At 41.9% G+C, this 13,001-nt stretch overlaps 1 protein-coding gene across 2 annotated transcripts in view; it reads right to left on the bottom strand.

Moving 5' to 3' along the window:
• TXLNG (taxilin gamma) overlaps positions 1-8,627 on the bottom strand; it is a 28,038-nt gene extending 19,411 nt beyond the window's left edge. Inside the window, exon 1 of one of the 2 annotated variants that reach the window (XM_064646685.1) lies at positions 8,316-8,627. In XM_064646685.1, coding sequence (XP_064502755.1) covers positions 8,316-8,612 — 297 coding nt within the window. In that variant the 5' untranslated portion in view covers positions 8,613-8,627. Of the gene's footprint in view, positions 1-6,725; positions 7,012-8,315 lie in introns of those variants that run through there. The other variant, XM_064646686.1, reaches the window with a different exon arrangement.
• Between the last annotated feature and the right edge of the window lie 4,374 nt (positions 8,628-13,001).

Below are 13,001 nucleotides of genomic sequence, written 5' to 3'. Positions count from 1 at the left end.
AATTCATTAATTCTGCTCAGTTAAACACCACTTTCTCTAAAGACTTCTGAAAATGCAAAATCATTTAACCAAAAAGTTAAACGTCACCAGTTGTTTTAATGTTGCAGTGATACGTTCATATTTTAGAGCAGAATACCTGATGTTCTTGATATAACACTCTATAGCTTATCAAGCAGCTACAGACCCTCTCTCAATCACCTGAACAGCATTCTCAATTTCTAAATTTATTTAAGGCTGATGAGAACTTCAAGGGTGTTTGGTTGGGTGTGGTTTTGTTTTGTTCATTTTGTTACACTGCAGAGGCTTGGAACTATATGGAGGTGCCTGGGTATTCTTTTCCTGTCCATTTGAAACCCTGCTATACAATGTGCATTGATAGCTAAAAGTATGATAATCAGAGCTGAACTCACTTTACTGCCAAAATAAAGGGATCCTTCTCGTTTTTTTCAGTGACCCTAAAGTAAATTTCCTTGAAATCACAAGGAATTATAAAAACAGGGCTTCTTTATATGCAGTTATGCTGTTTAAGCACAAATTAATTTCAGATTATCTTACATTTTCGTATTTTAAAAAGAGCTAATTCTTAAAGCCAGGAGTTTACACTGCGTTTTATATTCTGCACAGGACTGGTTTTTTCTTCAAAAGGAATTTGCCAACATCAAAGGAACGCAGCCACACTAATAACATATTGTGAGATATATTTTGACTTCCAATTTGTTCAGCATCCTTGAAAGAGTTATTTAAAAATCATTAAACAAATATATATCCTTTTTGCAATGTTCACGCATAACAGCTTTGTTGTTCTCTATTCTCAAAGCAAGTTTCTTGCTTTAGACTTTATCTTAAGGTAAGATCCATCCTTGAGAAGATGGAATTCACACAGTACCTTTCACACAGGACAATAAGCTTTTTAACTGCAAATAATCTGTATAGATGTTAAGGAGCAACTTCTGACTTACCAAGGAAGATTCACATTGCACAGCTCCTTACAAGTGTGGAAATCATGCACATGCTTTATGGACAAATATAAATGCACTGTAGTTTTACTGTCCAGTCGTGTCAGACAACACACTTGATAGATGCCTAAAAAGGTCATGCAGTAATTGAATTGGTGTGACAAATAACCAATTCCAATGTTTTACACCTCTAAAAAGTCAACTGTAAAATGGGCATTTTTTTTCCTTGTCTTACACTGTGGGTCTTCCATGGGCATGCAAAAGGTTTACCCCTGCAAGTTTGGGGTCAGCTAAATAAACAAGATGCTTCACAAAAATGGACAAGAAATGTGAAAACAGCACAGCTTACTTAACCTTTCTGTACAAGCCAATGGTTGAAACGATGGCACAGATGTTCTCTAAAAACCATGATTCATACAGAAGCCAAATATAGTGTGCCACATTAAATTGACAAGACAGGAAAGACCTGAGTATTCTGAACACAACATGATACCAGAGCACCTGCACTCCCAACATAACAGCTGAAACTTGCAGTTTTTCCATTGCATAGAACATGAACTGATGTGCCTAAGAAGTCTGGCAAAACACAGGGAGTCTGCTCTAGACTCAAAAGTTTCTGGTTTGGCACAGCATTTCCACACTTTTTAATATCCATAAACAGACTTAAGAGTTTCTTTTTGAAAGCAGAGCACAAAACTGCCAGCAGCTCTAACAGGAGCTGACAAGGCCTGACTGGCTGTGGTTACACACTGAACAGCAGCACTGCCCAAGCAGCTCTTGCTATCATTTCATTCCCCTTTTTCATACCCACCTCCTCTGTGCTAGCAACAACATTCATGCAACTTGTTCTAACACAATTTACAGCCAGATCAGTTCCTCACCCCAGCTCACTGCACAGCAATAGGCAAATCCTGCCAACCAGAAGTGCGAGCAGGATGACTGGAAAGAAGCCAAAGCATGAGAGCCACTAAAAAATAAAAGTCAATCTAATCACAGTCAAAGCACAAGGAACTAAACATCAAATACCTTATCCTCACCACAAGTACATAGTAAACACTGGCTACTGAACACCGTTGAGAAGATGATGTTCATGAGAAGCATTGCTTCAAATTTAGACAACCGAAAAATTGTCACTGCTTTTCATCTGAGAAAATTCTGTCGTTTCTGGGGAAAAAAAGAACAAATACTGGCAGGGGCATACATGTGACCAGTAAGTCATGATATGCCCATCTCTCTTCTAGCAAACCATCATAATAACCTAAACATCAATTCAGAGCTGGCAATTCACATGCATATTCTACAGCATCTGGAAGTTTGACGAAGTGAACACCACCGCCTCATTAATTCAGCAGAGCTTTTTGTTGAAGTCAAATTAGGTGTCAGTTCAATTTTTTACTGACAATAATTATTTCTAAACTCTTGAATATTCTCTATCCTTTGTCAAAAAACCCACTAGGATTTTTAGAATTTCAGACTCATTCTCTGAAGTCTTAACAGAGAAGTTAGAAATAACCTATCAGAATACTAAATTGAAGAAAAATGTTTGTGTACAAGTGTCCTTCAAGTCTCCAATATATTTGAAAATTGTAAAGATGGTTAAAATATACAGAACTGGTCAACTTTCTTTCAGTTTTCCAGTGAACATGGAACTAATCCAAGCTTACTGACCAGCACGTATGCTCCCTGCAAAACCAAAGCTCAGTGTAGCATCAGACAGGCTTTGTAAAAATATCCAGTTTTCTTATCTTAAATACAATTACAAGTTACTGACCACAGGCTAGAATACTGTATTTAAAGAAGTGGTTCTACCAGCAGCTAGAACAATCTGATAACATAAAAAAAAAAAAAGGCAAAACCAAACCACAGCCCCCCCCCCCAAACCCCCTCTTTAGTTAAACTCTTATCTATCGAGTTGTAGTCCATAAGTTCTAGCAAATCTGACAGTAGTGGCATGGCATATTAAAATTCTAATTTATTTAACCTATATCAGAAAGGGTTTGTTTTTCTTTTATAAAACAGAAGTTCTGCTATTGCCTGACAGGGGCCACAAACACTAATAGCTAGATGATTTCCTTATTATGACTAACAAAGGATTTTCTACATTAGCTGTCACTTTAGATATTAAAAACACTAACCAAAAGTCTAAACAGCCTTCATATACTCAATGCTATTATTAAAACACTAAAACTACAGGTAGTGTCAGATTTGGTCTGTATCAAGCTTCAAATTGCAGCAATAATAAACATCGCACCAAGAACTTTTAAGTACTAAGCCACGGTATCATATGGTATCATATCATATCACTGAAAGTGCTCCCTCCTTACTGAGGCAATGTTTTGAAAAACCCCAACTCTTACCTCTTATCTTTTCAAATGTGTGCTCATCAGTGAACTTCTCAGTTTAACATTCCAGCTAGAACAGAGCACTTCCCACAGCACATTGTATAATAGCGCTGATTCAGTACTGACTGAATAAAAACAAAACTACCCCAGCAAAGTCCTTCTACTGAAATCACTGCTACCTTTTCTAGCTGCTACCATGCTCTCTCAGCTTCCAGTCAGCTTGAGCCTCAGGTAGCTCATAATTCTGATAGAACAGAATCAGATTATTATATGCCTAGAAAGATTTTCAGAGAGGCAAAACGGGTATGTTGCACAGGAAAAGTGCAACTTCATAAGATCAAAAATTATTTATCAAAATTTTACCATTAAAAAATAAGATATTTCCTACCTACCTAGCTGTGAAACCAGCTATTACAAGATGCTGACGTTTCTGAAAAGCATATCATCTTCAAGCTATTTAAGGCAGAGTTATAGGACAATCAACTTCAGGATGGCTGTTAGAAAATTACTGGTAACAATGCTCCTGCTCACCCTGGAGTTTTCGTTCAGTCTTCTGCTCTGTTATCGCAACTTATACCTTGATCAAAAAAGGTGCACATCAGGAAAACTCTACTCACTTCATACCTAAAAGATCAGAGTACAAGACAGATATCCTATTTATGAAACTGGCTATGACCACAAGAGCCTAAGCCAGCTTTCATTCAAACAGTACTGCTTCAGCAACGTGCGCTGCACATACGGATAGAACAGACACCTGGGTGGAACTTGTCCTACCACCATGCCAAAAATGCATCAAACCATAATTTTTTTTGTTCTACTACCTACACAAGTCTGTAACACAATGCTACCTAAAATATACTGTGCTTACTGTCAGTTCTATGTGCACCTGTATTCCATACTCCTGCATGTATACACATACTCAATCTTTCCCTAAACCACCTAAAAACACTTCTCCGTACCTTTTATTAAAAGAAACCATAATTAGTAGCTACACCAACATCTTTTTTCTCCTGTATGTTAGCCAATTATCCTAAAAAATATAAGCAGTAGCATTAATCTATCAAAACATCTCCTACATACCCATAGTAGCAGTTGGCCTGTGCTGTGAAAAGATTCTTACAATCTTAGCCTTTGTAATTGCTAATACTTTCAAGAAATATCCTGAAAGCTTTGGAAGAAACAAGTGTACATAAACCAGATTTTCACAACTGTAAGACCATCTAATTACACAAGTAAATACATAATCATTTGCTCAGCATGAGGCTCCAAAAAAGACAATTTGGACAACACTATTCAGCTGACTAAATTTTCAAACTTACTGCACATGCAACTGGACATAAAAGGTTTACATCCCTTATCCTGACTAATTACATTAAAAAAAAATATTGTGGCAAAAAAGTATGTTGCATCTCTCATAAATGTTTATGATTCATACCAAATTTTAGGCTGTGGGCATCCCAACAATTTACTTTTCCCTCCTAACAGAGAAAAGCTTACTTTGAAAACACATATGTAATAGACTTTTCTTCAGCGCAGATACTCAAGAAGTCTTTATTTAACATAACTGTATCAACTGTGTCGAAAAATCAGTCATTCTTGGTAGCAATTTTATTTACAACTTCTGCAGGAAAACTGCCATTTTAGGATGCCACAGAATTTAAGTTTGAATTTTATAGCAGGTACACCTTCATCCACTGGTTCAGACACAATTATTCAGAAGCATGTGACCACAAGACTAGCTTATTAAGTTATTTCTCCCTGCAATACTTCTCTATACTGTGCTCACTGACCTGAATGATCATGCAGTCTAATTATACCTTTCTGAAAACCTAATGGCCTCTGAGGTGGCTTCCCCACTGAACACAGATCTTAGTTGTGAGATCTGAAAGTCATCTCAAGCAAACATTTCACCCTGTTCTGTCACTACATTAAAAATTATGTTCTATGCACTCATTTATCTACTTTCAAAACACTGGATGAGGCACCTGCAGTATTGCTCATCTCTAGTTTCAAAGCACTGCAAGATTAGAAGTCCCAACACAGCAGGAGGACAATTAAGAAATACCTGCTTTCAAAATTTTTATTTTACCTTTATAAAAGTCAACACGGACTCAATGCTAACAGAATTCCACTATTAATACTGCACAATTCAAGATATGCTCTTTGATATTGGTTCAGACACCTACATTCTCATATGACCCCTGCTTATGGTCCTTACTTTTTCTTGTTACCTTTACCACACTTCTTTTTCTTCCTCTTTCAGTGGCCTCATGACACAGATGGCATGCCTACTTTTAAGGAAAGCTTTTTTATTTACCTCAAACACAACCACAAAAGGGAGGAGAAAAAAAAAAAAAGATGATCTCTTCCCTCATTTAGCTTAAGACATTAGAACACTGTGGTGGCGCATCTCTCACCCCCTCACCCTGGCCCCAGGCCACAGCATGATCTCAGAAATGCGTCCTTGAGGAATTGCACCTGGGTTGAGTTCCTCTGGAGTTTATCAGAAACACTGTCTGCTCCCAGGAACTAGGGATGTCTAACAAGCTTCTGGTTTTTAACAAACAGCCTTGGAAACTTAGTTTTCTTACCTGAATAACAACTCAAGTGGAACAATATTTTTGTTACCAAACTTTCAAAGAAAGTTACCAACCAAAACTGTGGCTAGGATGAAAAATTGTTATGACTAAAGCCCAGTCTCTTGAGACCTTATAAACAGCGGTCCTAGGTGAGATCCCTTGAGCTCTCCTGGACCACAGTGGGCTGTGGCCAGCATCTCCCTCTGAGGGGGCACCTCTCAGAGTCAGCAAAACCCCCAAGTTTGCTATCCTTGGAGGACCGCTGCCGAAGGCTGATGGAGCCTGGGCCGATACCACTCCCCGAGGATCAACTCTCTGCCCCCTTAGAAGACGGAAAGGCATTTGACGTGAGTACTTCCCTGGATTTGAGGGGAATTTTTCCCAGCTATATACCTGGTACATACTCTTCAGGTCTGTGCATGTGGAAATGTGAATATGCTATAGTATCTGTACTGGGAACGTGTGAATCTCTGAGATTCTGAAGTACTTTAGTAAGTAAGTGAGGCCTGCAAGTGAGTTACTGTTGTGCTATAGTAAATGCTACAGAATCTTTTGTTAGATTGTTTAACTTAAACTATTGATTAAGCTGTTAAAACCTTTGGCCTAAACTGTTGGTCAAGTCCAGGGCTAAGTTTGGCAGGAGGGTCCACTCTGAGCCTTGTGGCTCAACAGGAGGGTCTCCCTTACTCCTTTTTATCCTTACTCTTTCCAATCCTTCTCATTTCTCCCCCCTTCCCAAGCCTTTCAAGTAGACAATTCTTGGTTCATTTCAGTTTAGACTGATTGATTTTAGTGCAATTTTAATCTGCGTGCTTTAACCATGTAGTAAGTGGTAGAGGGAACCTTACCAATGAACTCTGTCGTCCTTTCACTTTTATATGAAAACTGCTTTTGCTGGTGATTCTTTGAGTGACCTAAAAAATTCGTGACAAACATTTCCTGTAATTCTAGCAAAAAATTCACTGCAGGAACCCAAAATTTACTCGGAAACTTTTAGTGCATTTACACGCAGGGCAAAGGGCTATGAATTTCACCAACCCTTTTTTAATGTAAGCATCTAAGACAGGTGCTAATTAAGAAAACATTTAATATTGCATGAATCACTTCCGCCAATGAGGTTTCGCTTCCTCCTTGCTATAAACCCAGTATTTTTCTAGTCATCCACAGTATGATTCTGGAAAAAGCAGGGTAGACAAGTCCTGAATTCCCAATGCAAACAGGTCACAAGGAACCTAAAAATAAAGAAGCTCCTGTGTATCAAGGCAGGGGGAGGGAAATCTGCAAGAGAGTGCTGAACAATTTTTAATTCAGAGAAAAAAGTTCAAAGTAAAATTTGCTTTACATTGCCTGCCACATTTCACCGCATTTAAAAATGAAATTCCGTTTGACTGTGAATATTTGAAACAATATGGAATGCAGGTTTTTTTGGGGTTTTGTTTTCTTTTAAACATCATCATCATCTGATTTCATAACAGACAATAAAGTTACTTACAAGTAACTTCTTAGTAAAGATCTTCAGAAAACACATAGCAAAAGATGGTGCTTTCATTGAGGGAAAACTAGCTCTGAAGTCTCCTAGACCTCTCTCTAGCAGCCAAAGTAAACAACCACCAGCACCACGAAGTTACTATTTCTGGGATGCTGTTATCCTTTGCACCACAGAAAAAAGTTACTGCAAAAAGCCATTTGAATTTGTGTAAGGACACAGGATGAGATACTTAAGCAGCACATGAGATTACCAAGGCAGTTCTGTCACGGAAAACATCCAGTGGGTGATATTACATACAGCCACTGAATTGCAGCATATTTTAAGTTTTTGCCGCTCCGCGACCAAGTAGCTGTATTTCATGCTTTTCCTACGCGGACGCGCAACTAGAAATTACTGTAAAATCACTGGGGACATCGCTACTTTCGGTGTGGTTTCGGCAGAGGACGGAAAAAGAGAAAAAATGCCTTTTTTACCTATTCCGGGGGTAAGAAAACGCTCCCTCCGCCCGCGCGGGCAGAGCCACCCTCCGGTCCCACCAGGTGGGGACACGGGGGGGCCTCCGGTGGGACCCCCAGGGAGGCGGCGAGAGCTCCCCCCGGGCCGCGCAGCCCCCGCACCCGCCACGTGCTGCCGCCCCCAGCGGCCCGCGCTCGGCAGGGACCGCCCCGCGCCCCCCGGGCGGCACGGAGGGGCCGCCCCCGGCCCCGCGGGGTAAGCGCAGCTCCCCCGGGGGCCACCGCCAGCACCTCCCCGACACACGCCCGACCTCGGGGACAGCCCAGGACTGAGGCTGCCGGGAGCGGCGGGGGCACTGCCCGCCCCTGCCCCGTGCGCCCGGGCCGGGCGGCCGCGTGGGGACGGGGCAGGCGGGGAGCGCGGCGCTGCAAGCCGGCGGGGAAGGGGAGGCGGAGCGCCGTCCCGCCGGGCCCCGACCGCGCAGCCGCCTCACCTCGGGGCTGCCGCTTGGGGCCGCCGCCGCCTCGTCCCCACCGCCGCCGCTCGGGCTCCGGGTCCGCCGGGTCGCTCCCGCCGCGCCGCCGCCCCCGCGCGTCGCCATGATGTGACGGCAGCATCCAAACAAGTGCCGAGCGCGGGGCACCGGAACTGCTCCCCGCGGAACCGCCCCCCTCCCGGTTCCGGCCAATCGCCGCGCAGCTCTGCGCACCACGTGGGAGTCCGCGCCCCACCCCGCCGCGAGGTGTGCCGGGAGTTGTAGTTCCGCTGCGGAGGGCCGGGGGCGCGGCATGGCCGCAGGGGAGCGGCGTCAGTGGGGGCTGGTCCCCGCCCTGTGTCCCGCCTCCCCTGTCGGTATTCCTGCCTTGGGCACGACTTTGAAGTCGGGGCCAGCCCAGCGGCGTGGCCGTGACGGGGCAGGGCGCGGGGCGGTGCCCCCGGGACGGCCTGGGGTGGCGGCGGGGTCAGCAGTCACAGAGTGGCGCACGTTGGAAGGCACCGCAGCGGGGCCTCTGGTCCAACCTGCTCGGGCAGGGTCATCCCAGAGCACACGGCACGGGATCGCGGCCAGACGGTCCTTGGGTATCTCCAATGAGGCTCCTGGAGATCCTCAGTGATACTCAGCAGAGTTGCTGCTCCTGCAGGAGAAGCAGGGCGTGTGTGCGGGGGGAGCGAGGTGCGCAAGGAAGTTCTGCCAGAAATCGCTTTGCAGGGGTAGCCGAGACTGCACGGAGCGTATCTCCTGGAGATGCCCGTGGGTGTGGCCCATCGCCCCCGGAGCCCGCCCCGCCACGGGGCTCCTCTCCAGGTTTAAGGATCGCGCCTGTGGAAGCAAGGACTCAACACACGGAGGGGAGGATGGAGCTGCCAAGGGTCACCTGCACTCCTGCGAACCACCGGCCGTGCCATGTGCTCACGTGGGCCTCGGTTGTTGGGGACTGCTCTGGAGTAACTTAAAACTGGTGCAAGCAAGCATCCTAGAAATACATATGTTCCTGCCTTTCAGGGAAATAATTCCACTTCCCATGTCGTATGTGGCGGGAACTTTAGAGTTGCTGAAAAAAAATATCACACTAAACCTCCCTAAGCACTTGTTACTTCAGAAAATAGGTCAAGTGTCAGTGTTGAATAAAGTAACTTCTGTGAGGCAGTACCTACTTAAATGATTTTGTCCTTACATCCTAAATCCATACTTACCAGAACAATTCAACTGTTTGTTTCAAGATGCAAAATAATTTTACATTTTTGGGTATCACCCTGATCTTTAGATGGGGATTTTGTTCCACAAAATAACACTTGTTCTTTTACAAACATGCATAATACTGGTATGATTCTTGGAAAAATAAAGAAGGATCCCTCCTCTTCCCCAGCAGAATTTTGGTGTTTTGGGATTTTCCCCATGCATCCTTTTCATTAGAGAGTAGCAAGAGATCCATTCAAATATGCTGTGTTTGATCCCAGGTTGGCTCATGCAATCCTTAAATAGGGCTTTAACATTTACTTTTAATATCTCCCAAGCATTACTTGAAAGTATATATATATGTAGCAAAATATAAATTACTTCTGTACTCTCCCCCTTTCAGGCACTTTTTGGCATAGAAGGAAGATTAATTAAAAATCTGAGCTACTTTGAGAGAGAATGGAATAAAGACACAAAGAGCTGTTGCTGGCTGTAAGCCTTTACTGTAATAAAATTCATTGTGAGGCCTATTTTGGTGAGTCTGGGTGCCAGGGAGGTTAGCGTACATTATGCAGCAGAAGCAAACACGAGGCCATTCTGTCAAGGGGGAGTTTTCTTCAAAAACTATCAGATGTGAGAGAATATATTTCCAGCAGTAATTCTTTTCACACATGAACTGTCTGGGTTCTGATACAGTGACACAGATCAATTATAATTGCTTTGTGAAGAAAGAGACTCTTCCTGGTAAGTCAGTTTCCTAGAAGGTTCGGGTTTTTTTGAGGATAGCTGATGAAGGTGTAGTGAGAGAGGTACCATCAGCTTCACAACTCAGACACAGATCTCTGGTGCACTGGTTGCCTGCTGTGCTGTTGTCCTCTCAAGAACACACGTGTGAAATTGAATGAAAAAAAATTACTTTTAGTATTTTCAATTGCATTAATGGTGCTATCCCTATGTCTCTTTTTGTGTTTCTGTGAACTGCTTTCCCTCAAAAATGCACTTACCAAGGAAGTGCATGTCAACAGTAGTAGAAATTTGTATTCCACTCCTGCAAGTAAGTACATGTATTGAGAGGAGGTTGAGAACATATTTTCAGTTGTGCCCTGTTAATGACCTTGCTGGAGATTGCTTGTGCAATCCTACACACTAGGAGCTGCCAAGTAGGTGTTCCACCCAACTGGCCATTGCCAAGAAGGCGGAGTGGTCTCATGTTTTGACAGGCAAGAAGCTGAAATTTTAGGAAAATAAGCTCTTTTTAATTATTATTTAAGATAGAGTTAAGTATCCCTTAGTAAAAATCTTTAGTCATCAACTTTTTACAAATTTTTTGGGTAGTCTATTTTTATGAACTACATCCAGGTCACGTGGTTATCACCATACTCAAGAGTAGTCTGACTTCATGAATGCTGTACATGTGTTAGCCAGTCTGACACCTCTCTTGGATACTTCACCACCCTCACTGGGGGGGTGGATGACAACTCCCAGGCAACTGGGTGAAAAATGAGTTCCTTCATTATGTTTTAATCAGATTAGTAAGGTGAAAACTAGAACTAGATGCTCAAACTTCTAAACAATGACAATTGAGCAACTGTGAAATAAAGATACTATTTCTTTTCTTACATGCTATGCAGTCAGGGAATACTGAAATGCAGTAACAAATTGTCCTTTTCCCATGATTATTATGATAATTGCTTTTACTGAAAGTTTGAAGAAGCTCTGGACTACCAGAATTGGAACACTTCCCTCCTGGTGAAACCATGACATTGAGTAGGAACAGTAATTCTTCCAATGGAACTTCTCACAGAATGACTAATCAAAAATTAAAATGAAGGCAGGAAGAGAAAAAGCAAACAAACCAAAGATCCAACTCAAATCACCACTCTTCTACTTCACAGGATTCTAAAATTCAATGATGGCTACTAGGGAAATTGCCTGGAGCCCAGTGTAGACAATACTGAAAACATGTGCTTGGCTGAACATACCATGTAGCTATAAATAAAACCAAACAAGATGCCAGGGTACATGTGGAATGGGATGAGGAGTAATACAGAAAATGAAACCAAGATGTGTCAGCTGGGTGGTGCTTTCTCTTAACATGCATCATGCATGTCACACATCCCTCCCAGAAAACAAACTCCAAACGTGAATGAGCTCTAAGGAAAGTTGCCACGAATTTTGTGGTATATGGAAAAATGCCCCCCTTAAAATATGATATTAAAATATCCTATCCTTTTCTCCTAGTATCACTCTTAGAGCAGCACCTTTCATCCACCCAACACGATGGTCCTGAAAGTCTTGTTACACATGATACAGGATGAAAGGCAGTGATGATACAGCTCATCCAAAACTGTTTGATGTTTAAATTGCAGGCATCAAAGTCATGAATGGGCATAAGGCCATCATTAAAACATTTCTGAAGTAAGTGGGACAAGAAGCTGGGTATAATCAATTAATTCTCTGGCCATTATTTGATTGTGAGGTAAATGGGGCTCGTTTCTCCTTGGGAAAGAGAGGAAATGCAGAAAAGCAGTGGTTTTATCTGGCTCTGAAACCTTCACACTTCCACTGTATGGAAACCATAGTCAAGAGAACAAATAAATAAAAGCAACCGCATAATTACAGTTTTGTGCGTGCATACAAGTAAAAAACCTCCACACTAAGCATGGTTTTCTTTAGAGTATCATGTATCAAAGCATGCATCAATCTTTATTCTTCTAATTTTATATATTACCCTGAACTAAATGCATTTTTCTTCTGTCTTTCCCTACTTTGCCAAAATCACAGAGACGAAATAACCTATCTGCCCATGTAGTTTTGAATTAAGTATACCTTCCAAGTTTATCTGCAGAGGTTTGTCATAGATTCATGAATTCCTGAACTAGCAAAGGAAAACAAACATCCCTAACCTGTGCCATAATGAAAACCAGGTTTTTAGGAAACAAAGCAAGTGATTCCATTTTTACAGATAATTTCTACAGAGTGCTGTCTCATTAAAAATGATAGTGTGACAAACTAATGCTAATTATTTTGGTTGCTCCTTGTCTCACAATGGTATCTACTTAAAAGTAACAGCTGAACAGGAAAAGTACGTTATCATTAATATTTTTAAATATATTTAGACACATTAATAAATGTGGGTTTGCATATATATACATCCTCTTTATATACATATATATGTATATATATAAAATACTGGGCTATACTGAGAATAAAATGAAGCCATGCGTGTCTTCTGATGTTTTTGCAGAAATTGTTTTCTCCAGTAGTTAACTTTAATATATACAAAGAAAATATAGCAAGACATTAATTGACTGTTACTTGCCATTTTGTTTAAAAAAACTGGAATGATGATCTAACAATCACCCCACCCCACCCCTCGAGAGACCGCAAATGTTTCAAACAAAGGAAAAATAGCATTGAAAATGAGTATTTGGAAGAAAAATCTACTAATGGGTAACAGTATTTAGGGCTAGGCTACTGCACTGTTGTTACAGATATATC

Source organism: Pseudopipra pipra, chromosome 2 (assembly GCF_036250125.1).
Source record: "Pseudopipra pipra isolate bDixPip1 chromosome 2, bDixPip1.hap1, whole genome shotgun sequence".
NCBI lineage: Eukaryota > Metazoa > Chordata > Aves > Passeriformes > Pipridae > Pseudopipra > Pseudopipra pipra.
This window is presented reverse-complemented; position numbering and strand designations above follow the sequence as displayed.